At 40.4% G+C, this 22,366-nt stretch overlaps 2 protein-coding genes across 4 annotated transcripts in view; one reads left to right on the plus strand and one right to left on the minus strand.

Moving 5' to 3' along the window:
• Nucleotides 1-18,142, plus strand: part of Atg4a (autophagy related 4A cysteine peptidase) — a 55,286-nt gene extending 37,144 nt beyond the window's left edge. The window contains exons 3-13 of one of the 3 annotated variants that reach the window (XM_077106516.1): nucleotides 854-925; nucleotides 2,740-2,838; nucleotides 5,226-5,327; nucleotides 5,509-5,581; nucleotides 8,562-8,641; nucleotides 9,258-9,445; nucleotides 9,567-9,645; nucleotides 13,358-13,503; nucleotides 14,627-14,683; nucleotides 16,256-16,364; nucleotides 17,173-18,142. In XM_077106516.1, the coding sequence (XP_076962631.1) occupies nucleotides 854-925; nucleotides 2,740-2,838; nucleotides 5,226-5,327; nucleotides 5,509-5,581; nucleotides 8,562-8,641; nucleotides 9,258-9,445; nucleotides 9,567-9,645; nucleotides 13,358-13,503; nucleotides 14,627-14,683; nucleotides 16,256-16,364; nucleotides 17,173-17,243 (1,076 nt within the window). In that variant the 3' untranslated portion in view covers nucleotides 17,244-18,142. The remainder of the gene's footprint in view (nucleotides 1-853; nucleotides 926-2,739; nucleotides 2,839-5,225; nucleotides 5,328-5,508; nucleotides 5,582-8,561; nucleotides 8,642-9,257; nucleotides 9,446-9,566; nucleotides 9,646-13,357; nucleotides 13,504-14,626; nucleotides 14,684-16,255; nucleotides 16,365-17,172) is intronic. The other 2 variants (XM_077106517.1, XM_077106518.1) reach the window with 2 other exon arrangements.
• Nucleotides 18,143-20,385: 2,243 nt separating this feature from the next.
• The window catches only part of Col4a6 (collagen type IV alpha 6 chain), a 66,949-nt gene continuing 64,968 nt past the window's right edge, over nucleotides 20,386-22,366 (minus strand). The window contains exon 44 of the mRNA XM_077106478.1: nucleotides 20,386-20,646. Within this exon, the coding sequence (XP_076962593.1) occupies nucleotides 20,386-20,646 (261 nt within the window). The remainder of the gene's footprint in view (nucleotides 20,647-22,366) is intronic.

Here is a 22,366-nt window from a genome sequence, read left to right on the forward strand (position 1 = left end):
TTGCTTCAACCTCCCAAGTAGATGGGATTACAGGCATATGCCACTGTGCCTGATTCCTTTTTTCTTCTAAAGTGCAACAACTGTATAAATTATATACAGAAGGCAAATATAAATGTGTTGTTGAAAAGAGGGAGAGAGATGACTAAGAAAGACAGAACCACATCTAAGTATAGGTGGAAATGAGGAAGCCATATCTATGGCCATGGAAGTAAATTCACATCATAAAATGCAAGAAAGCATGCTTTGAAAAAATACACAAAAACATTGGTGATGTTATATATTCATTTAGATTATGAATACCAGTTTCGTTAGGCACTACAGATAAATTTCTCACACACTTAATTTGCTTAGCAGGGACAATTCCTTTTCTGTTAAATGAATGCACTTATACATGTACACGCACACACACACAAACACATTCATACACAAACATAAAATCCCTTAGTTTTAGGTAATAGATTGTGGGCACTGATGAGAGATCCATCCAACCACTATCATTCAGGCTGGGGATGATTGCTTTATTAGTGGACTATCTCAGATCCTTGCATTTCCTATTCATTGTCTTTTGGCCATGACCTCAGTATTAATACCTGGGAAGACTATGTAGCTGAATGAGGAAAAGACAGGAACTATGCAGCATCATTGAATCAATTAGTAGAGTAGCTGTGGTGAGGAGAAATATTGAAATTATTTGACTAAAATGAGATTGGGTTTCCTATTAATTTCCCTAGCCCCATAACAATGGAATTGAATAGTTATTTGAAAATAAGTTTTGCTTCTGGCTTAGAAGTCAAATGCAGACATTTTTAGATGGGATATGGTGATTTAATTTTAATTTCACATTTAATTACAGAAAAATCTAAGCTGTTATCTGATATAAGTGCTCGTCTATGGTTTACATACAGAAGGAAATTTTCACCAATTGGTAGGTATACCATTTGTTATACTGTGCTTTCTTCCTTTTAGATAGCTTGTCTGAAGTTATCAGTGACTTCACAGAAACCTCAGAATTCACAGCTCACTATGGCAAAGAATCTGATTTAGGGAGGTTGGAAGGTCTCCCACTTCATCCAAATAATTCATTGCTGAAATACCTCATCATATATGGTTCCACAGTGTTGACATGTTATGGCAGTACACTTTTGACCCTACTGCCAAGTGTTCTGGCACCAGATGGCATTACTTGTTTTACTTTTGAGAGTAAGGAAAAAATAACATAAGCTTTTATTTTGGGTAACATCAATTAAATGATAGTCTACTGCTTTGTAGAACTACTTGATTATTAAGGACAATTTGTATCTTGAAGGGAAGAAAATCATTCCTTTGATTTTTTTTTCTTATTAAATGAAAGTACCTTGACATTGGGGGAAGAATTAGAGTAGATTTTCTTAGAACTAATTCTAATCAATTTCTAACTGCCATCTAAAAAAAACAAAAAGACCATTCTAAAAGCTAATAAGTATGCTCCTTTTGAGAGGATTTGTAAAATGTTTGCAAGCTGGGTAGCTACTTCCTAATACAAACCTATCCCCAAAGGGCCTACAAATGGTAGAAGGTACTCTCCTAAGAAGAAACCTGACCAATTTTGACACAGGAATGGACCTTGTAATTGAAATGAAATCAACCTTTCTGTGAAGGAGCAAATATGAAGTCTACATAGACATTTTCTTTGCTCTTCACAAAAAGTCCTCCGAGCAGTAACAGAAAAAAAAAAAAAAAAACAATCTAGAATACCCAATGTTTCCAAACTGTTAACTTTCTCTGGGTGAGGAGGTCTTTGCAAGTCTGAAAGGCATTTCCAATTCAGTCTGACGATGTTTGGGGAATAGACAATTTATTCTTTATGTGGACCCCATTTCACCTTTTCATACTACTCTGGCCTATAATTCCAGCATTAGCGAGAGCAAAGGACTTCCCTTCCAGCTCACAAATTGTCTTACTTCTCCCTATTTCACTTTAGCAAATTTCTTTCAGTCCTTACAACAAAAGGAAACCTTGGCCCACTTGTTTTATTATTTTATATTATGACTATTCTCATAACATCAAGTGTTTGTATCATCCTGCATGGGTTCTAGCACACATTCATTTAAGTCTCACGACACCTATAGAGTATGTACACAGAGTATGTACTATTATCCCCAGTCTATAAATGAGACTTGGATATATAACTAGACTGGTCTTCTAATGCCTAATCTAGGGCTTTTCCCTCTATATTAAATTGTCTTTGTTGTTGAGATCTTCATAATATTTATTTACAACAATTAAGAGCCTTCTGAATCTCATGGGCCATTTTGATGACTACCTCTCATAGTATTTGTTCTTAAACTAAGGCAACACTGGCTTCTCTGAGAAGTTCAGGGCCATGCAAATGAGCTGTGCAGGGCAGTTTGGTCTGGCGAGTGATGACATTGAATGGACTAACTGTTGCTAGTCATACATTTCAGTACAGTCACCCGTCAAAATTGCATGCATACCTAGATGTCTCCAAGCAGAAAATCCAAAGGGCAGGTTTAGTTCATTTGTTTGTTTTGTCTTTGGCCACAGAACCCATTTTGATTGATTCAGCATTGTTATTTAAATTTCCAACCCTGTACCCAAATCCTGTTTGATCCCAGTATATCTCTTGCCTCTGTTTTCAAAGAATGCCTGTCTTGTGTGAGTCCCAGATATGCTGATGCCTCAGGAAAGGGCAATTTAAGGAACTCATTCATAAGTCACGCTCATCCATCTTGCCAACAGGGGGAACGGGCCCATCATCAGATGCTGGCTGGGGATGTATGCTGCGCTGTGGACAGATGATGCTGGCTCAAGCCCTTATCTGTAGACACTTAGGAAGGGGTGAGTTCCATTTGTTCTATAAACTGCTTCAGAGAACTCTGTAGTATCACTTGCTGCTATTGGTTTAACATTAATACTCAGCTTTAGGAACACTCAGTAACAAAATTGCTAAAATTGGTCTCTGCAAACTCAAGAGGTGGGGGCTGACAAGTGAATGAGGTCCTTCATAAGAGGGAAACAGCTGGCATTTCCTTGTGACTCATCAAGCCAGAGGGTTATTTTCCTGGGACAGAATTGAGCATTGAGGCAGGTGTGTCATTTGGAGTTTCCATCTTTGCTATTGTTTAAAAATACCAGATAACAAAGGGAGCAGGAAGAAGGGTGTGGTGGTAAGTCTGTTTCTTGACCTCATTTAAAATGCCCATCTGATGAAGGATGTAAGTGACCTAAAGGAAGTGCCTAATGAGGGAGCTGGTGCTATTTTCGTTTTTTGGTTCACTGAGGATGTCCATTTGATGAAGGAATCCTTACATTAGCTTCCTCAGGAGCAAGCTTCATTAATTAAGAACCTTCGGGTAACCATTGTTGGAACTCTTGAGTCTTGCTTTTTTTAAGACATTGTGTGTGCTTCCCTGTGGGCATCTGGAGGATGACTCTGGCTGGATGCCAGTTCAGGCACTTGGGTGAAAGTCCATTTAGACTTTGGGAAGAGAGAGTGAAAGGACATTTTAGATGAGATTGGGCTGCTGAATTCATTGGCTGTTGCTAACTGAGGTATGGAAACTTCGCTCCTGTTCCCCACCTATACAAGCTCAAAGATCCTGCTACAGTTTTCAGAGAGGATCAGCAAAGGGCTGGGGAGGTTTTTAGGCATATTGCCATTTTTTTCAGGCTTTAGGACATCCTGTATCACTGATAGTATCATAATTTCTATTTTATAGATGAGGAAACAGGCTCATGGAGATGAGGTGATTTGCTCAAGGTCAAACAGGAAGGGACCATACGTAGATGGGGGATAGAATGCAGATCTTCTGACTCCTTGTCCAGTGATTTCTCTATTGTACACATATTCTTGATACAGATCACTTCTTATTATTTAAGTTTTTCTCACTTATAAAACACTTCGAGATAATTTTTTCTGGAAGTAAATTTTGGAAATGGGGAGCAGCCACAGTCAACAGTCTCAATCATTGCAATATAAAAGAAAGTAGTAGGAAACATTTGGAAAGCAACCTTGTAGTTAAGGTGAATTAAAAGATGTAATTTTGTAAAGAAGTCTTTTGGATTGATTCTTCTTCAGTCACTTTAAAATGGAGAGGCAGTGTTCACTTAGCACTGTCATCAGCAAATATTTAATGGTACTTAGCAGCCAGCTAATCAGGATTTCCCCAGACTTGGACAATTCAGTAGCTTATGAGAAAAAGTTGGATGTGGTTCACCTTTTGAAGGATGTGCTGGATCTGAAGTTTAAGACTTTGGTTTTAGAAACATCAGAAGCAAAAGGGAACTGAAGAGTCTAAAGATAATGGCCTTTGGCTTCAAGTGCATTTTAGCCATTAATTCAGGCTCTCTCTAAAACCTCAGGAGAGAAATTTATGTCTTGGACATAAACTAAGCCTCAGAAATCTGTCCCATTAGACAGAATTCCTAGAACGGAGAGAATGGGAGTAGTGCATCCTGTCCATAGCATTGATTAAATAGCATTTCTGCAAATGTCATCAGTAAGTTCTAAGTGGCCTATGTAGGATTTGGGGGGCTGTTCCTGAGGCACAGATGGAATCCCTACATCTGCAGTGATTTTGGCTTTGGTCTTATGAAAGCCTCAAACACCTGATAGCAAAGGTATTTTTTTTTCAAAGCTCAGCCTGGACTTTTCAAAAGGTGTTGTAAAAATGGAAGCATGTAATTTTTAAAAAATTTCCTTAGCTGTGAATTATGTATCTTTCCCTGTAAACTGCTATATGTCAGAATAGACCCCATCCCTAGCCTTCTGTGAAACCCTTTTGGTGATGCTGCCAGAATGTAAGGGAAAAGCCATTGCTGTCCATTTGGAGCTGAGATATTATGGCATCTGGGTTATATAGGGATACACTGCCAATTTTTTGTTGACTTCCTGTTTACAATAGCTGGCCAGAAAGACCGTTGGCGATACCATTTTTATATAATATCTTTCTTGCTCCAGTCCTTGAATTAAGTCAAATCCTTGGTCAACTACTTATTTGGCTTTTGCTTTATATCCACTGAGTCTTTGAAAAGTAGTCAGTTTCCAGAAGTCTTTATCATCCAGATGAAAGATACTTAGGAATATTCTAACTCCATCATTCCTGTCTTCTAGATATTATACCTTTATTTTCCTTCTACTTTGTAGTTACAATAGGAGTGCTAAGAGGTAAAAAAAAAAAAAAACAGTTACAATAATGATTTCAGCTCTTTTTTTTCTTCAAAAGACTGGAACTGGGAGAATAAAAAAGAACAACCCAAAGAATACCAACGGATTCTACAGTGCTTCTTAGATAGAAAAGACTGTTGCTATTCTATCCATCAAATGGGTAAGATCCTTAATTAGTGGTTTGAAAGGAATACCTATACCTGATCTTTTTCTTTTTCTGCCTTATATAAGTGACTCTTCTAAGTTGTCCATCTGCTTAATTATTTATGCAAACATTTAGGAGTTTGTGGCTCATTGGAAGATATTTTGCTAACATGTCAATTTTTTCCACATAAAAACAGCACAAATGGGTGTAGGAGAAGGGAAATCAATTGGCGAATGGTTTGGACCAAACACAGTTGCACAGGTGTTAAAGTAAGTAAAAGAGTCTAGCATTTGCCTATTCTACCATTTCCTATGCTTCCCTCCTCCAGCCAACTAAACCTTTCATCAACCTAAGTATTCTTGCATTCCCACTAAGCTATCAAACACCTGTACTATTTTGCTCAGACAGTTCTTTGAAATGTGTACGTGTGGACCTCTATCTTGGCTTTACAGAGTTGTATCTACTGTATCGTACATGTGGCTTTACCCCAGGATTTATCCAGTAGCTCACCCTACAGATAGATGTGCTTGTGCCAGGGAGTTATTAGCCTGGGGATCCTTTGAAGTGAAAAGGATTAAGTAGTAGAGGCTTAGCCAGTCTAAGCAAGAAATGGACCCCCCCCCCCATAGTTTAAAAATCCATTAATTAATTCATTTAACATTTATGGTGCCTTTCTTATGTAAGTGCTGAAATGAACTAGCAGAACTCACTGCCTATTGAAGGAGAGGAACCCCTAGGGTTTATCTTCTCTTAGCTGATTCAAGGTAGGCCAGTGTGGTACTTTTTGCAGTTATCCTGTTAAATTCCAGAATTTGTCTCCAAATGTAACAGGAAAGGTCAGGTTCAACTTTTCAGAAGTTAATGGGGCATCTGATGTTCCTATACCACAGGCCACCTTTCTTCTTGTCCCTCCTTCCTTCCTGACAGTCTGTTAATGAACACTCAGGGCAGAAGCTAGATTTTTCTTGTTCACTCTGTAACTCTAGCACATAAAACTTCATGGCACACATAAGTACTCAATAAATGCTTGATGAATGAATGAAAATGACAGCTAGAATTTGGGGCCAGATTTAGGGAGGAGAAGAATGAAACTATCAGGCATCCTTTGGTACAGTGTATTTCAGTTCCTGGGCATTATGGCAGGGCCTACTCCATGTAAAGTAAAGAAGGGTACCTGTTTCAATTATTAGCAATTAATCCATTACTAAGTAATTAACTAAACTGCTTTGGAAATATGGATGTGTTCGGAGCAGCCTGGGCTTTCTGGGGATCCAAGGAAAACTTATAATGTAATTTTCCTAACAGGAAACCACATTTTTGCCTTAGTCAAGAGTGTCATTTGGGTATCATTGACTCTGCTGAGCAAGGAACTGGCAGTGTTTCAGGAACTGCTCTAGGAACCCAGGGCAGAAAGTGTAAAAGGTTAGAACTACTATGCTGAGCCTAGAACCTGGCTTGAAATACCTGATTTTTAAATTACTTCCCTTAGAATTTCCTTCTTTCTTCTGAATTTTGAGGTTTCTAACAGTAAACAAACGGAAGCACATAATTTAGCCCACATAATTTATGTGGGCTCTGACTATTGTGGTTGTTGTCATTAACAACAATATGGATGTTCCTGGAATTACTGCCTGATAAACCTGTTGTAAGTTGAAGATATTATGAGTTGAAAGCACACTGAATATATCTAACTTACCGAACATTACAGCTTAGTTATATGGTCCATTGTAGAGTATGGGCTGTTTCCCTTGTGATCCTGTGGCTGACTAGGAGCTGCAGCTCACTGCCACTGCCCACCATTACAGGAGAGTATCAGATGCACCAGGCATAGTGCTGCATGCCTATAATCCCAGTGACTCAGGAGGCTGAGGCAGGAGGATCACAAGTTTGAAGCTAGGCTCAGCAATTTAGCAAGGCTAGGAGCAACTTAGCAAGACCCTGTCTCAAAACAAAAAATAAGAGAGGCTGGGGATGTGGCTCAGTGGTTAAGTACCCATGGATTCAATCCCTAGTACTAAAATAATAATAATAATAATAACAACAACAACAACAGAGAGTATTGGGTGGTAAATCACTAGACTGGGGAAAGATCCTGATACTCAATGTGTACTGCTTTTGCACCACAGTAAAGTCAAAAAGTTTTAGGTCAAACCATCATAAGTTGAGGAATGTCTCATACCATCATCATCATCATTTTTATTATTATGGGGAAATATAATGCATTAAAGTGAATGTAATATGTACAAATATGACATAATGAATCCCACTATTATGTATAATTATAATATACCAATTAAAATAAGTAAAAAAATAAAATGAATGCAATACAGGTGTAATGTTAATTAACTTCTTCCTGGGAGCTGCTTTGATAGAGAGAATGTTTTTTTTTCTTTTGTCCAATGAAACTGGACTTTACTCACATATCCCAGAAGTAACCAAGTTAAACATGTCTCTTCTCAAACTGGCAAGGGAAGAAGGTAAGGGGAAAATGGGAAGGGTGATTTACTTCGGCCTCAGCTAATCTCTCCTTTAAAAGGGTTTTCTTAGTAATCTGCCCTGATGTCATGCAGTTTGACACTGTCTCTCTTCAGCCACTGACTAGTAAGGCTCCCACACTTGAGTCATCTGTGGTCTAACTTTCTTTAAATAGGGTTCTCAATGTAGCTGGGAAGGAAATAAGAATGCATCTTTCTCTCTCATTCTCTCCCCTCCTTTCTCCCCCCTCCTCTCTTTTTTTCCTGAGACTCATTATGCATATTATCTATGATATATATATATATATATATATATATATATATATAAATATTTGGTGCTGGGATAGAACCCAGGACCTTGTGCATGCTGTGCAAGTGCTCTACCACTGACCTACACCCAAGTCATATATATATATATATATATATATATATATAATGACAACATTATTTCCTCTTTTTTTAAGACAAGGTGTCAGTCAGAATGTCTTTATTTAAGGAAACAAAATCTCTTAGGATTTAGAGGTAACTTTTCTTTTTCACTCAGTAGGAGTACCATCGTTTATGAGATAGATGTTTCCATGCTGGGAAGTGGAGTCTTCTTTCTGAGATTCAAATATAGTCCCTAGACATGGAATGCTTCAGAGCTCTTTCAAAGGAGCCAGAGATAACCCAAACACCAGCCTCTCTGGTGACATCAGAAACACTGGGCATAAATTGTACTGTTTCCTACTATTTTCATTTCCCCGATTGTGACTCATTATGTGTTCCTTTGCAGAAAACTTGCTTTATTTGATGAGTGGAATTCCTTGGCTGTTTATGTTTCAATGGATAACACAGTGGTCATTGAAGATATCAGTGAGTTCCCTAGCCTGTTTACCTTCCTAGTTGGTGGGTGATGAGTTTGTTCTTCACCATTTGAAAATCTGGGGTTCTCTGGCCTGTTCTGCCAGGACAGGGGGCCCTAGAGAAACACAGGGCTCTGCTTCTCTTCATTTTTAGCCTTCTTAATGGGAGAAAAACATTAGAGGGTTTTGCTGCCTCTCAAAGAAGTATCACTTCCCTTCCCTGCAGGACAACCAAACTCTGTATAATCTGTTAAACTACCAGTAGATGTCTCATGGAGGCCAACCCTTGTCCAAGCCTGTTTACCCTGCCATGGGATTTAGAGAAACCCAAAAACAAAGTCCCTGTCAAGACTTGCAGGCTAGTTGAGAAATGAGATTCTTTCCATGAGCCCAAAATACTTGTACTGAGCTAAGCAAGTGCTCATGGGCCAGCAAGAAGATCATGAAGCTAAAGGAATGGCCTAGGCTTCCTATAGGAAGTAGGGCCAGCCGGGCTCTGGTGGCTGGGGCAGGGGCCTTCTAGGCAAGATAGGGAGCATGTGAGGTCCCTGTTAGTTTTACCTTTGTAGTGTCTCGTAGGGCTAGATACTTCTTACTCACCCAGCTTTCTTGTCTTTTGTTTCTAGAAAAAATGTGCTGTGTCCTACCCTTGAGTGTTGACACAGCTGATGAAAGCATCTCTGATTCTCTGACTGCTTCAAACCACAGTAAAGGCACCTCTGCCTTCAGCCTAGCCTGGAAACCCCTGCTGCTCATTGTGCCCCTTCGCCTGGGCATAAACCAAATAAATCCTGTGTATGTAGACGCGTTCAAAGTAAGTTGCTTCTTTCCCCAAGCCCATTGCTTCCTGCCCATCACACCGCCATGTCAGCACAGAGATCCGTGAGCAGCAGTCCACAAGTGAGTTGAGAATCTTGCATTCTCTTTCCCTCTAGGAGTGTTTTAAGATGCCACAGTCTTTAGGGGCATTAGGAGGAAAGCCAAATAACGCCTATTATTTCATAGGATTCTTAGGTAAGAAAGGATGAATCGCAAGTAAGTCATAATGGGTTAGGGGAGGGTATGGGGTGAAGGTGTGCATGGGAGACCAGGCAGTTCCAGTAAGTGGGCCCCCATCTAGCTCAGGGATATTCTGACCTCTGGTCAGCTCCTTCTGGGTTTAGCCTGACCTACAAAAGGTAATGCTGCCTTATGCCTGATGGAAAGCAGGTTCCTTTTCAGTACCTCCATATTTTCCTCTTGATAAGATGGTTTCAGTTTCTCATGGGATTGCCCCAGGGTCACAGTATTGCTCCAGAACATCTCTTTCCTGCCTGTGGAGCCCAGGCAGTGAGGTCTCTGTCCCTTAGCTTTGTTGATCCCCTTCTTATGGAGGTTCAGGCAATCAGGTTAGGTGGAACATTCTCTGGCTTCCCATGCCCCATAGCTGGGCTTGCTTATTCAATGTTCAGAGTCATGCCAGGGTGGAAATTAGAGGTGACAAAGATGGAAGTTTCTCTTTCCCAATAGTGAGAGCTAAGCCTTAAAACCACTAACCTCCTAATGTGGATCTTAACTGAGCAGCCTGGAATTCCCTGCATAGGTCAACACCTCTGGAGACCTAGGCATCTTCCTTACTATCTGTGGCAAAAGACATTTAAGGCTCTGATCACACAAAATGAGCTAGCCCAGTGCCTCTTAAACTTGAATGTATACAGGTTACTGTAAGAAGCTAGTAGAATGCAGAGTCAGTATGTGTGGGGCAGAGCCTAAGATTTACTTTTGTAACTAGGTGGTGCAATGCTGCTGGTCCATAGACCATGGTTTGAGTACTAAGGGCCCAGATACCCAGTTAGTGCTGAAGATCATAAGCAGGGAAGTCATACATCCAGGGGAATTTGGCACAGGATGCTTTTGGCAGGAATAGAGTGCTTAGAGAATGGGCTTCAAGGAAGTTATGAAGTTAGATTGGCCACCAGGCAAGGAGAGCTAGAGCAGTTATAAGGGAATGACATGAAGGGATGTGTATAGGACATGGTGGAGATGGCCTTGATCAGCCTCCCCAACCTGTCTCTTCAGAGATTCGGGAAGGTTTGGTGGGATGGCAACAGGCAGACATACCTGATGTTACACATCAGTCCCCTACTTGTTAGCTATATGACTATAGGGAGAGGATATCAACTTTTTCAGTCTCAGGTTCTTATGTGAAATAAGCTAATCCCTGACTCACCATTAGGTCATGTCGCAGTAAAGCCTTCAGAAAAGAGCCAAGTACGTAGATAGTATGCTCTTAGTGAAAGGTGGCTTCATCCCAACACCTCGGTTATTCCTGGCTTCCTCTAGAGGGTGGTTGCTAAGCAGCTGCCTCTGCTCTTTCCAATGCTTCCATCTACTGGTAAAGTCTGAGAACTACAGCATAATGGAAAATATGGAGCCCCTAGTGGCTTTTATTTTTCTAAGTATGAAATCCAGTATTTGGAATTATGTCACTTTAAGATGCTCTCTGTTTCTAAGCTTTTGAGTTCCTGTCAAAGAAAATATTTCAAAAATATATAGTCAGCCCTCCATATTTGTGGGTTCCACATATGTGGATTTGACCAACCCGGGGATCAAAAATATTTGGAAAAAAGTTGTGTCTGTACTGAACACATATGGATTTTTTTCTTGTCACTGTTTGCAAAACATCCCCATAGGGTAGAGACTGTCATTTTCATCTTCTACGTTATATAATTAAAATGTCACCTAGCTAGAAAGCATTGTGAAGCCAGGATTCCATCCCAGTTGGGTCATCTCTGCCTACCACACTTCATTGCTTCCCTAATGGCCCCCTGCATGGTGAGAAGCTGGGAAAAGCTCTATGTGAGAGACCCTGGCCACCTTGGATGAGATTCTGGTTGTCAGGTCTTGCCTGCCTAGAGAGAAGGAATGTTTGTTCTTTGCACTTGGGCATAGGTTGCTACCTGGAGACCCACAGCACTAATGCTTACAGACGTTTACCCTGTCTCTGTAAATGGTTGACTAGCCTGATTCTTCTTCCTGGGCCTCAGTTGAGAACTTATTTCAGTCTTCACATAATTTCTAGAATTACTTTACGATTTTTAGTGTCTTATAATCACCATCAGAAAAGAGACAGCCTGTAAAGCTCTACTACTACTACTACTACTACTCCACACACACACACACACACACACACACACACACACACACACACCACCCATGGGGAAAGGTCCTGGGCTTAGTCAGACACATCGTTATTATTCTCAGCACCTTAACTGGAAACACTCTGGTGGCAGAGAGTTTGGTTATAGCTTAGCTTTGCCTTTCTATCTTCTTGTCTTCAACTTCCTTATCCTCTCACTTTTCTATTATCTTAGGCTTCCTTCTTTACATCTTGGTTGTTACTCTTTAGTGTGATCTGAGGTTATTTTGATACAATGAATCTCACCTATATATGGTCTAGAGGATGTGTACCTTGACTTTCATAAAGCAACTCAGATGGGGATACCATATATTTGTAGGGGAATTCTTTTGATTTGAAGAAAGATACTTCTGTGATCACCTTGTATTTGTATTGTATTATATATATTTCACAGAGATGAAATCTTCTGGTTCTTATAACATCCTGTGAGGTAACTCACATAGGTCCAATGGCCCCAGTTTAAAAATAAGAAAATTAGCACAGAGTTAAAGAATTTCTCTTTGGTTTACAGTACAGAAAAGTTAAACTTTTCATCAGACATCAAAAATACATTCTTTACCAATGGAAGAATATAGATGTTCATTCCTGGATGCCATACCAGAAAGGGTATTTGGGACATCCCTCTCCACCCCATTCTTTTGCTGCAGATAGATGTCTCTTATCACCTGAAACAATTGAGGAAAGTGACCCACATGGTGGTCAGGCCTGGACAGTGAAATTATATGCTGTCTTAGGTACTTTTACTTATTTGACCCGTGCTGATGACCATTAGAGGAACTATTAGGTCAAAGTAGATATTTTATTATCCCAAACTCCTGCCAGGACATTTGAGGGCTAGGTTTTTTCAATGGAATGAATATAGTGTGGATTTTCTCTTGTATGTAAAGGCCAGGCATCTCCAAGTGAGTTTTCCCGTGAGGTGCATCTGTACTGCTGTTAATGTAGCAAAGATAGTGCTTTCTGGTAGGATTTACTTACTTGCTAACAATGACTAACCTGTTACCAAATCAAGACCTGGAGTTAGCAGTCCTCAGCAGAGTTAGCAATTCCCCTTCAGTCTGGGTAGCATTTCTCTTGAAGGCTAAGGCCTGTTCCCTTACCAGAGGCACTCTCTTAAGCATAGATCTGAGAACTGATGATCTTGAGTGAGATGCTTTCCAAGGCCAAAAGAGGCAGACAGCTCCCTAATGGCTCCTGGACTCAGAGCCTGGTGACTCTACTATAACTTCTTTGCTACTGCTGCTCACAGAGCCTGCCATGTCATCTGTGCTCTCTCATTCCCACATTTTCCCACACATGTCGCTTTCCATTTTGGACTTGAACTCTGAGGAGATGTAAATGCTAGGGTCAGTTTTCTCGTTGAATAATTAGAGCTGGGCACAAGTGGCTTCTTTTAAGCATGCTCACCCTGGCTTCAGGCTTTCTGTCATCCCATTCTCATTGTCACCAAGAAAGGGGTTAGGAGAACCAAGGGGCCTTTTCCTAAGGATAGCAGTGGGGCCAGAGCCAGTGGTTATTCAAATGTTAAGCATGTCTCATTCAAAACAGGTGATGAGCTCATCTTTTTGGACCCTCACACAACCCAGACCTTTGTTGACATTGAAGAGAATGGAATGGTTGATGATCAGACTTTCCATTGCCAGCAGTCCCCACAGAGAATGAACATCTTGAACTTGGATCCTTCTGTAGCATTGGTTAGTATCTGAAGGTTGGGGAGGGGATACAATGCCACCCTGTTACATATTGGTTCCCTGGGAGTTATTTAGGTTGTTAGGTAGCATGGCTCACCACTCCCATGAGAGGCAGCATAATCTAATGGGAAAGGAAAGGACCCCAGAGACAAACTGCTCAAGTTAGAATTCATGCTCTGCTACCTCCTAGCTATAGACTGAGTTTTGGACTTTTTTGTCACAAAACAAGGGAAATGATAGTTTCTTCCTTGTAGGGTTATATGAGGTGCAAAGTGCATAAGACACTTAGTAGAGGGCCTGGCACACTGCAAGTATTCTACAAGTGTCCTTATTAGTATTATTACCTTTCGTCCTTTTCCATCAAATTATCACCCATGGGCACAAGGAATAATATAGGTATGGCTGGGGCACACCTCCTGGGAGGACAGTGTCCATTTCTTGATGCATACATGTCAAGAAATTACAGGTTTTCCCTAGAAGTGTGATTGCTGTTATCATGCATTGAAGGGGCATCTGCCTGTGAAGTAGCCAGGGGTTTATAGGCCTGTCTGTTCCCCCTTTAACCCAATCATTAGAACACTAGTGATTAAGAGCTGACAAGTCTATCTCTTGCCATGAACTATTCTTTCACTACTGTGGGATATCTCTGAGGAGGAGAAGGAAACTGCTGGCTCTGTCTATTCTAATAGATCATTCCTTAAAGGCCAAAGCCACCTATTAAGTATTGCCTCTAACTAAAAGTACTATTTGGCTTCTATTTGCTGGTTTAATTGAACATTCTTTAGAATTGTGCATATTTGTTCATTTTATGTGATAGAATTAACCCTGTGCTTTGGAGACTGATCTTCAAGTTAAAATATCTCACAGGATGGGTGGAGAGGGACAGGGAAAAGAGAGAGCAAGAGTTAGAGAAGCACAGAGACAGAGTGAGAACAAGAAAATCCCAATGTATGTATCTAAGTGAGGCAATGGGCTAGGAGACAGAGAGGCCCAGCCAATCTTCCTCTCTTGTTGGAAATACACGTGGGCAAGAGGGTGACCCACCTCCTAATTCTCAGCCAATACCTTTATCTTGCAATACAAAGGGCAATGCTAAGTTGTGTTCTTTTGCTTTCCCTCCCCCAAGGGATTTTTCTGCAAAGAAGAAAAAGACTTTGATAACTGGTGTAGTCTTGTTCAGAAGGTAAAGATGTTTGTTTTCCTTAGTCTTAAACATGGAAGCTCTTCAGTCTAATTCCTGTTTAAGATTGCTTTTCATACTAACATAGACCTAGTCTGATGTAATTTTATTATAAGAGAAAGAAACTAAGCAACAGACAATCTATCAGATATGAAGATTTGTGCATAAATTTGGGGAAACCAAAGAAAGTATGTTTTGTCTCAAACATACTTGTAATTTAATGTTTCATCCCATTAAGCCCACAAGTCATTTGAAAGTCAACTAACATTCTATTGTTTTAACCTAAAAATGCCAATTTCACATTGATCAATCCTAAATTCTTCCTTACTCTATTCATAACACTGAGATGGTTAAAGAAACCTAAAGCACTTTTGTACTTGTTTTAGTGGTCCATTTATAGCTTAATATATTCCATCATGATTTAGAGAGCTTGTCCCTCTATTTACTCTCTTACTTATATAATATATACACATGCTACCTTTTAAAGGAATCACAATGTACAGAAATCCACATGAAGTTATTGTTTCTTTTTGGTATCTTGTGTGATATCACTGGCTTTCCAATCTTTTTCTCTTCCTTCCTCATTATCAGCCTCTAACACATTCCATAGAGATGAAAGATATTGATAAATGCTTGTTGAAAAATGAAGGGAGATCATAGGGGTTAATTTAAAAAGCATCAGAAAGGGTGGCAGGAGATGAGAAGATCTCTCTGCAAAACCAAAGGATTCAAGAGATGGAGGAAGCCCAGAGCCTTTGCAAGCATAAGGAGGAAAGATTTTTTTCTTCTCAAGTGAATGAATAGTTAACACTACTGTCCTTAACTGAATCTGAACCACAAGTAATAATTTCCTGAGATATAATAGAAAATTATTTTTCAGAGCATTACTTATATTTCAGAGTGTAGCAAAACTGTATTGGTATCACAATTAAACAAGAAATTAATCTAAAAATAACTATGGTAAATGGCAGAAAGATCAATAGAGTAGAAGGAAGGGAACAGGGTTGAGGGAGGAAAGGGGAGGAAGAGGTACTGAGGATTGAATTAGAACAAGATATATTTTATGCTTTTATAATTATGTCAAAATGAATTCTACTGCCATGCATAACTAAAAGGACCAATAAAAAACAAGAATGAGAATTTTATGATAAGACTATGTCGATTTAAATTAGAATATATACCTTAAATGTTGGATTACAACTGAAACCATGCCACTATGTACCAATATTTTCTTGGGACATATTTATTTTGATTAAGTAAAATTTCTTTGGAGCCAATAGTTCAGGAATACCTCACCCCTAAATTGAGCTAGGCCTAGGCTTCTGGCCTTAGAATGGAACATGGGCAATGCATATAGGGCTTCATGAGCTATTCCCTCCAGGGTACTTCCTGCCAGGCCAACAGTATCTAGAATTGAAGATGTCTCAGGTCTTCAGATGGTTCAAGTAGATGATATGTATACATGCTATATCATTTTTCCAACCTGTTAACCTCTTAAGGTTTGGGGTCTCAGATTGCCAACTGGACAGAAACATAGTGACTGCAGTATTTACAACTGTTTCTGTATTTCCCCAGGAAATTCTAAAGGAAAATTTAAGGATGTTTGAATTAGTTCAGAAACATCCATCACACTGGCCTCCCTTTGTACCACCAGCCAAACCAGAAGTGACAACCACTGGGGCAGGTAAGCTTTTACTCAGGGCTTTAGGTCAGGAGACCTACACATAGTTTTTTTTGTTGTTGTTGTTGTTTGGTTGGTTGGTTGTTTTATTTTGGTACCAGGGATTGAACTCAGGGGCATTCAACCACTGAGCCACATCCCAAGCCCTATTTTGTATTTTATTTAGAGACAGGGTCTTGCTGAGTTGCTTAGCAGCTCGCTTTTGCTGAGGCTGACTTTGAACTCGCAATCCTACTGTCTCAGCCTCCTGAGTCGCTGGAATTACAGGCAGTGCCACCGCACCCAGCCATAGCACATATTTTATGAGAAAGAAGCAAGTGTAGCTCAGGCTTTTTTGGAAAGTAAAATTTCTGCTCAGCTAGGCTGATCAAGGAATAGTGTTTCCAATTATTTTAATTTTCTGCTGAGCCATACTTGCTGATTTCAAAGAATGACAAAAGAAGAGCATGAGCTCAGTGTAAAAAGTTCTATGCAAATTCAAAATGACTAGATTTTGAATCACCCATGCTCTAGTTCAGAAACAGCAAATAAGAAGCCATGGGTGATTCAAAAGGTACCTGGGAGGGCTTGCAGAGTATCGGCCAGATCACTGTGATCAGGCCTATGAAAACAAGTAACAAGTCTGATTATTTTAAGTCTTTATAGAGAATGTTTCATCCTTGGCAATAGACCTAATTGTAAGTCTCCTCCAGACCAGCCTTTCTTTAGCAAAGTGATTTAAAAATCTGCTATCACACCAAGTAACACACTGATTGGCCACATCAACCCAAGTGTCAAGCTTTCTTTCTTTCTCATTTCTGTATTCTGATAGAATTCATTGACTCTACTGAACAATTGGAGGACTTTGACCTGGAGGAAGATTTTGAGATTCTGAGTGTGTAGAATAATAGGAACTCAACTTGGAGGTCTGTCTTCCATATGGCACCACATGAACATGAACTTGTTATATAAAACTTTTGTAGTCAGCAAGTGCCTGGTATGCCAGCAGCATACAAACTCAATAGCAATCATGAATGAGCCAATTACCATTTCTCAGAAAAATAACAATAACAACAACAATGATAACAACCCTTCCCCAGGAAGAAATAGAACAGTCATGGAGTCTAGAAAGTTTAGGAGGAGTTCATTGCTTCTCAGCTTGTTTTACATGGCTACAGAAAATCTTCAGCAGCTGAAATGAGGACATTTGGAAGACAGACAGCAACTATCATCTTGCTTCAAGCACCAGCAGATGAAAGATGGTTACACTGTTCTTCATCACTCTTTCAGGTGTGACCTCTATGGAGCTAAATAATAAGAAGCAATCTGTTCTCTTGCTCAAATAATAAAGTAACTGAATCAGGGAGAAAAAGTTCTTGTCAAATTATTTGAATATGTATTTTAAATAACTGTAATATATATCCACACATTTGTCAAGGAAAGTATGTCAAATGTATATTTCTTGGTTATCTTGCTATTTGATGGGTCCGTCTCTCCATCCTTACTGGTACTTTTGTCTAAAGTCAACTTGTTCTTAAATCATATCATGATCACTTAAATCATAGGTCAGAACATTTTTTCTCTAAAGGACCAGATTGTAAGTATTTTAGTCTGCAGGCCATGTGGCTTCTGTCACAACTACTCAATGGTGCAAAAGCAGCCTTAGACAATATGCATGTAACTGAACATGGCTGTAAGCCAGCACAACTTCACAAAAACAAGTGAAGGGCAGGACTGGGCCTGCAGGCTGAAGCTTGCCACGCACTTAAATTGTTGGTTTTTGTTTGAGGTATTAAAAATAAATTGTGTTTGAATTATACTGTTTTGGTAGACAGCCATATGTAGAAAGAATGAATCATGTGGAGACATTCAATCTGTGCATTAAATACATTTCCAAACCATTTCCAGACTAGTAACTTACTAAGTTTTAAAATATATATTCATCAAATTAGCTCTGCTAACCACTCTGCTGTGAGTATACACAAGTCTTTGCAATATCTTCCTGTTTTCCTTTCCTTGCCTTATTAATTCTCTGCATTTCACATGGCTCTGTATTTCACCCCTACACTTAACACAGTCTCCTAGGAGACTAGCATCTGGGGTTTGGAAACTACCACCAACCAATTCACTTTCTTTAGGTTTCATGTTTTTCCTTTTTTCTTGTAGATTAATGTATTCCAAAGGTTTAAAAGTCAAAAGATGTAAAATGCTACTCAGTAAAACCCATCTCCCTCCCATGGGTCAGTTCCCTTCCTTGAAATCTCCCAATGTTATTGATTTCTTGTTTATCCTTCCAGAGGATGGATTTTATGCATATATAAATATTTGTATATACTTAAGTATACACACATAAATACATGCATATATGCACAATGTATAGCTTAAATTTGATTTTAATGACTTGAATAACTCTCTACTTTTAATTTATCTGTAAATGATCCTGTGGGCACAGGTGTACAGAAAATCCTTTCTTGAGTAGCATGTGATGGGGTTAAAAGCAGTTGTAGGCTTATCTTGAAGTATGCTATGGATTTGTTGGACAGTATAGGACTTCTTCAACCCTGACTTGGATCAATTTTCTTGATCCATGAAAATTGTTTTATATTAGAGGTTAGTGAGAAAGGATGCTAGAAAAGTTCTCATCAAAGAAAATCAAAAGAGTCAAATGTTTAGGTTTTATTCATTTTATTTGCTATGTACAAAGTTGATACTATGCTTATTACTCAGCTAGGAGATGAAGGTGACAGTAGTTCAGTTTATACTGATTATGCTTTGTGTTGGCACAGTTTACATAATACTTAAGGAAACAGAATCACCTGGAAGGTATTGTCTCATGTCAACATAGCAAAGAATGTTTTGGGAAACTGATAATTAAAGAAAATGGCTAAAACAAATCCTATAAACAGTATACAGTATACTTTATGGCCAACTCAGGCTTGCTTAGTCTGCTCACTGCTAATGAGAGGAATGCGCTAGATTTTTATGAGGTTTGAAAAACATATCAAAATAGTTTAAAAGGCTACCTGTAAAAGAGCAGTCAGATGACCAATTTAATGGAAAGTCTCTAATAGCTTCAGAATGCAAAGGAACCCAAACACTGCAGCTTCGCCACATTGCACACATTTGGATGGCATTTGGAATAAACAGGAACTTCTGAGAAATCAGGACACAAGATTTACCCTTTTGTTCCTGGAGTCAAAAGCAAAATTCTCACCTCCTTACCCATCCACCCTCTACCCCTGGCCCAGGAAAGAGGGCTGTGGTTCTCATTTCCTTTTATGGGCTTGGCCACATTTGTTGCATCCTCTGCTCTGCTTTGGACTGGGCCAAGTTCTCTGTCTCTGGCTGGGGGACAGCTTGGCCTGGAGGAAGTGATTTGTCTGGGACCTTATGGAGTTATTGGGCCCCTCTCAGCTGCTGGCCTTCATGCCTCCTTAAGAAATATGGGGTCCAGTCTTGCTTACTCTGGAAGGAGCCAGAGTCACCCCAGGCTACTGACTGGCACCTCATTCTAGTTTTGTTGCCTGCCTAGATATAGGGGACTGCCTTGAATAGTGAGGTCTTGTCCTGTGCAGAATTCAGCCATCTATGAATGTTCAGTCAGAAAAAAAAAATTTCAATGTGGAAACACTGGGCTTTGGTTTAACCAAATAATATGTGGTGGCCTCTGGTCATAACATAATGACTTCTTAACTATTGTGAAGACTTTTGTGATCAAGACAGTGAGGAAAGCTAGCAGTCTGAGAAAGTGGTGGCCCAGCAAAGCTTTCTGAGGTAGCCATGAATAGTCACACAAACATCCAAATCAAATGGTAGCACCAGGTTGATGGAAACTTGGAACAGCAGATCTCAGCAGGGTGAGCTCATCTACTGGGGCTGAGGGTTGGGTGGCTAGTGTCCAGCAGTCCAGCCCAAGTGAGACTCCAATGTACAACTTGACAGATAGGTAAAGGGCTCAGGCCTTCCTTCTTCAGACTGTTCAGGTTTGTGAGGTGGCCATTGTGAAGGGGTAGAGAGGGCAAGGGGCAGAGTGGCAGATGCCACCCTAGAGTCTTTTCATACACACCTGGCAGCGGCTGACCCGGGTATGGAGCTGCCCAGCTTTCAGTGTTTCAGACACTGGCTCCTCCTTAAACTGCTGCCTTTCTTCCACTGTCGTCAACCAGAAACTGTACTTGTTGGCAAAGTAGTGGCAGGTGCCTCGGGCACCACTGCACTCGATGAAAGGAGTGGCCCGAAAGTCCTCGAGGCAGGAGCCAGGGGAGACCAGGGACTGGCCTCCACCCTCCGCCCCAGCAGCAGTGTGCTGAAACAGACCGGAGGTTGTTTGGTGAGCTGTGCCTGCCAGAGCCTGGCATGGGGAGGTGCTGCAGGAGGGCACACGTGCTCCACTCCTAAGCACTTGTCCTTTGGCTCTGTCCTAGCTTCTAGCCAACATGCCAAAAACTGTATTTTAGGGGCAGAGGCTGTACATCCTCCCTTGTAGCAGCCTTCAGGGTTGGGGCGCCCCCCTCCAAGCTCCTTAGTTCCTTCCTAACCCATTATGCATGGCTAATGACTGCATCTCAACCAGCGGTTTCCAAACTCTGAGCAAATGAATGTGAGAAAGGTTGGATTAAGTTAAATTCCCTAGGGTTCTCTAAGCCCTTTATCTAAGAAGGGAAAGAGTGTACAATATGCCACAAACTGCTTCCTCCAGGACCCCTCCCTTAGAAGCATGTCCATCAATAGCTCATACCCTGAAGTTCCCTTTATTAGAACTACATATAGTTTCAATCTGTGCCACACACACCCTTCAGGGTGACATATAGTGTTTGTTAGCTGCCAAGTAAAAGAAAGCCTCATTGTATTTGGCCTCATTGCAGAGGATTTCCTCAGCATTTCGTTTCAGGGCCACTCATGAGCTGAGGGTCTCCAGTCATTGTATCCACAGGCAGCAGCCCCTCATCTCCCCATACCCCACCTCTTTCCCTTCACCTCAGCTGGGCTGTCATCTGGACCACAGAAAGTGGGGGAAGAGGCTCAGTATATAACTGTGTCAACAAATGACCAACAGGACACATGCCCAAGTTGGACTCCTAACTGTTCAGACCTTTGAGAGAGTGAAAGTCTCTATATGACCTTTCAAGTGACCCTTCCTGAGAACTGAAGCAGCAAAGATTTCCTCATTTTGACCCTCAAAATAGAAAACTTGCTAAAACACAGGACACATCTCCCTACTTTACAAAACAGCAGGCAATGTGTATGTTCAACTTTGTAGATGACACAGGCTTGTCATGGTAAATGTCAGTTTTTACAGGGGATAATTATGCAGCTTGTACAATTCTTGGGTCTCCTTTAAATTATTTTCTCTCTTGTATGTTTTTGTTTGTTTCAAGATGTCTTATTAGGCAGACCACATTTTTACCCTTAAGAGGACAAATATCCTAGTATGTTGGAATTATATAACATAAGAGTGAAGAGATTCTGAATAAGGGTTGAACAAAGTACATGTGATTGAGTACATAGCCTTTTTATGGTTTCTTGTGGAAGCTTAGGGGCCTTTTCTCCTTATTTCCTGGTCTGCGGGCAGAACAGAACAGAAAAACAGGTGACATGGCTTTGCATTACTTTGGGACAAACTGCCCACTGTTATACCCAGGGCATAAAAAAGAAGCTCCATATCCCAAAGTAGATACACTAATGTGCAGGAGCTTGTGGCTTTTGAAAATTCTTCAAAGATGCTGTCTCACCATCTCATCCCTGGTAATTAAACAGAGGAGCTCTGGCAAGGCAGAGTATTTCAGTGGGTGCCACACTGATTTCCACAGGGGTTGTCCTGGCCCCTAACTTGACTTTTCATTAGATGAAACATCCCCACATGTTCATGGAATATTGGGTGAGTGACTTGATGCTTCCTTGGGTTTATATCTGTTCTCTTTCTTATCAACAAACATAACATAGCTCGCCACTGCCTTCTCCCCCAAATGAAGAGGCACTAAAAATGCCAGTGAGGGCATATAAATACATCATGTCCTCATCTGAGC

Source organism: Callospermophilus lateralis, chromosome X (assembly GCF_048772815.1).
Source record: "Callospermophilus lateralis isolate mCalLat2 chromosome X, mCalLat2.hap1, whole genome shotgun sequence".
In the NCBI taxonomy this organism is placed as follows: domain Eukaryota; kingdom Metazoa; phylum Chordata; class Mammalia; order Rodentia; family Sciuridae; genus Callospermophilus; species Callospermophilus lateralis.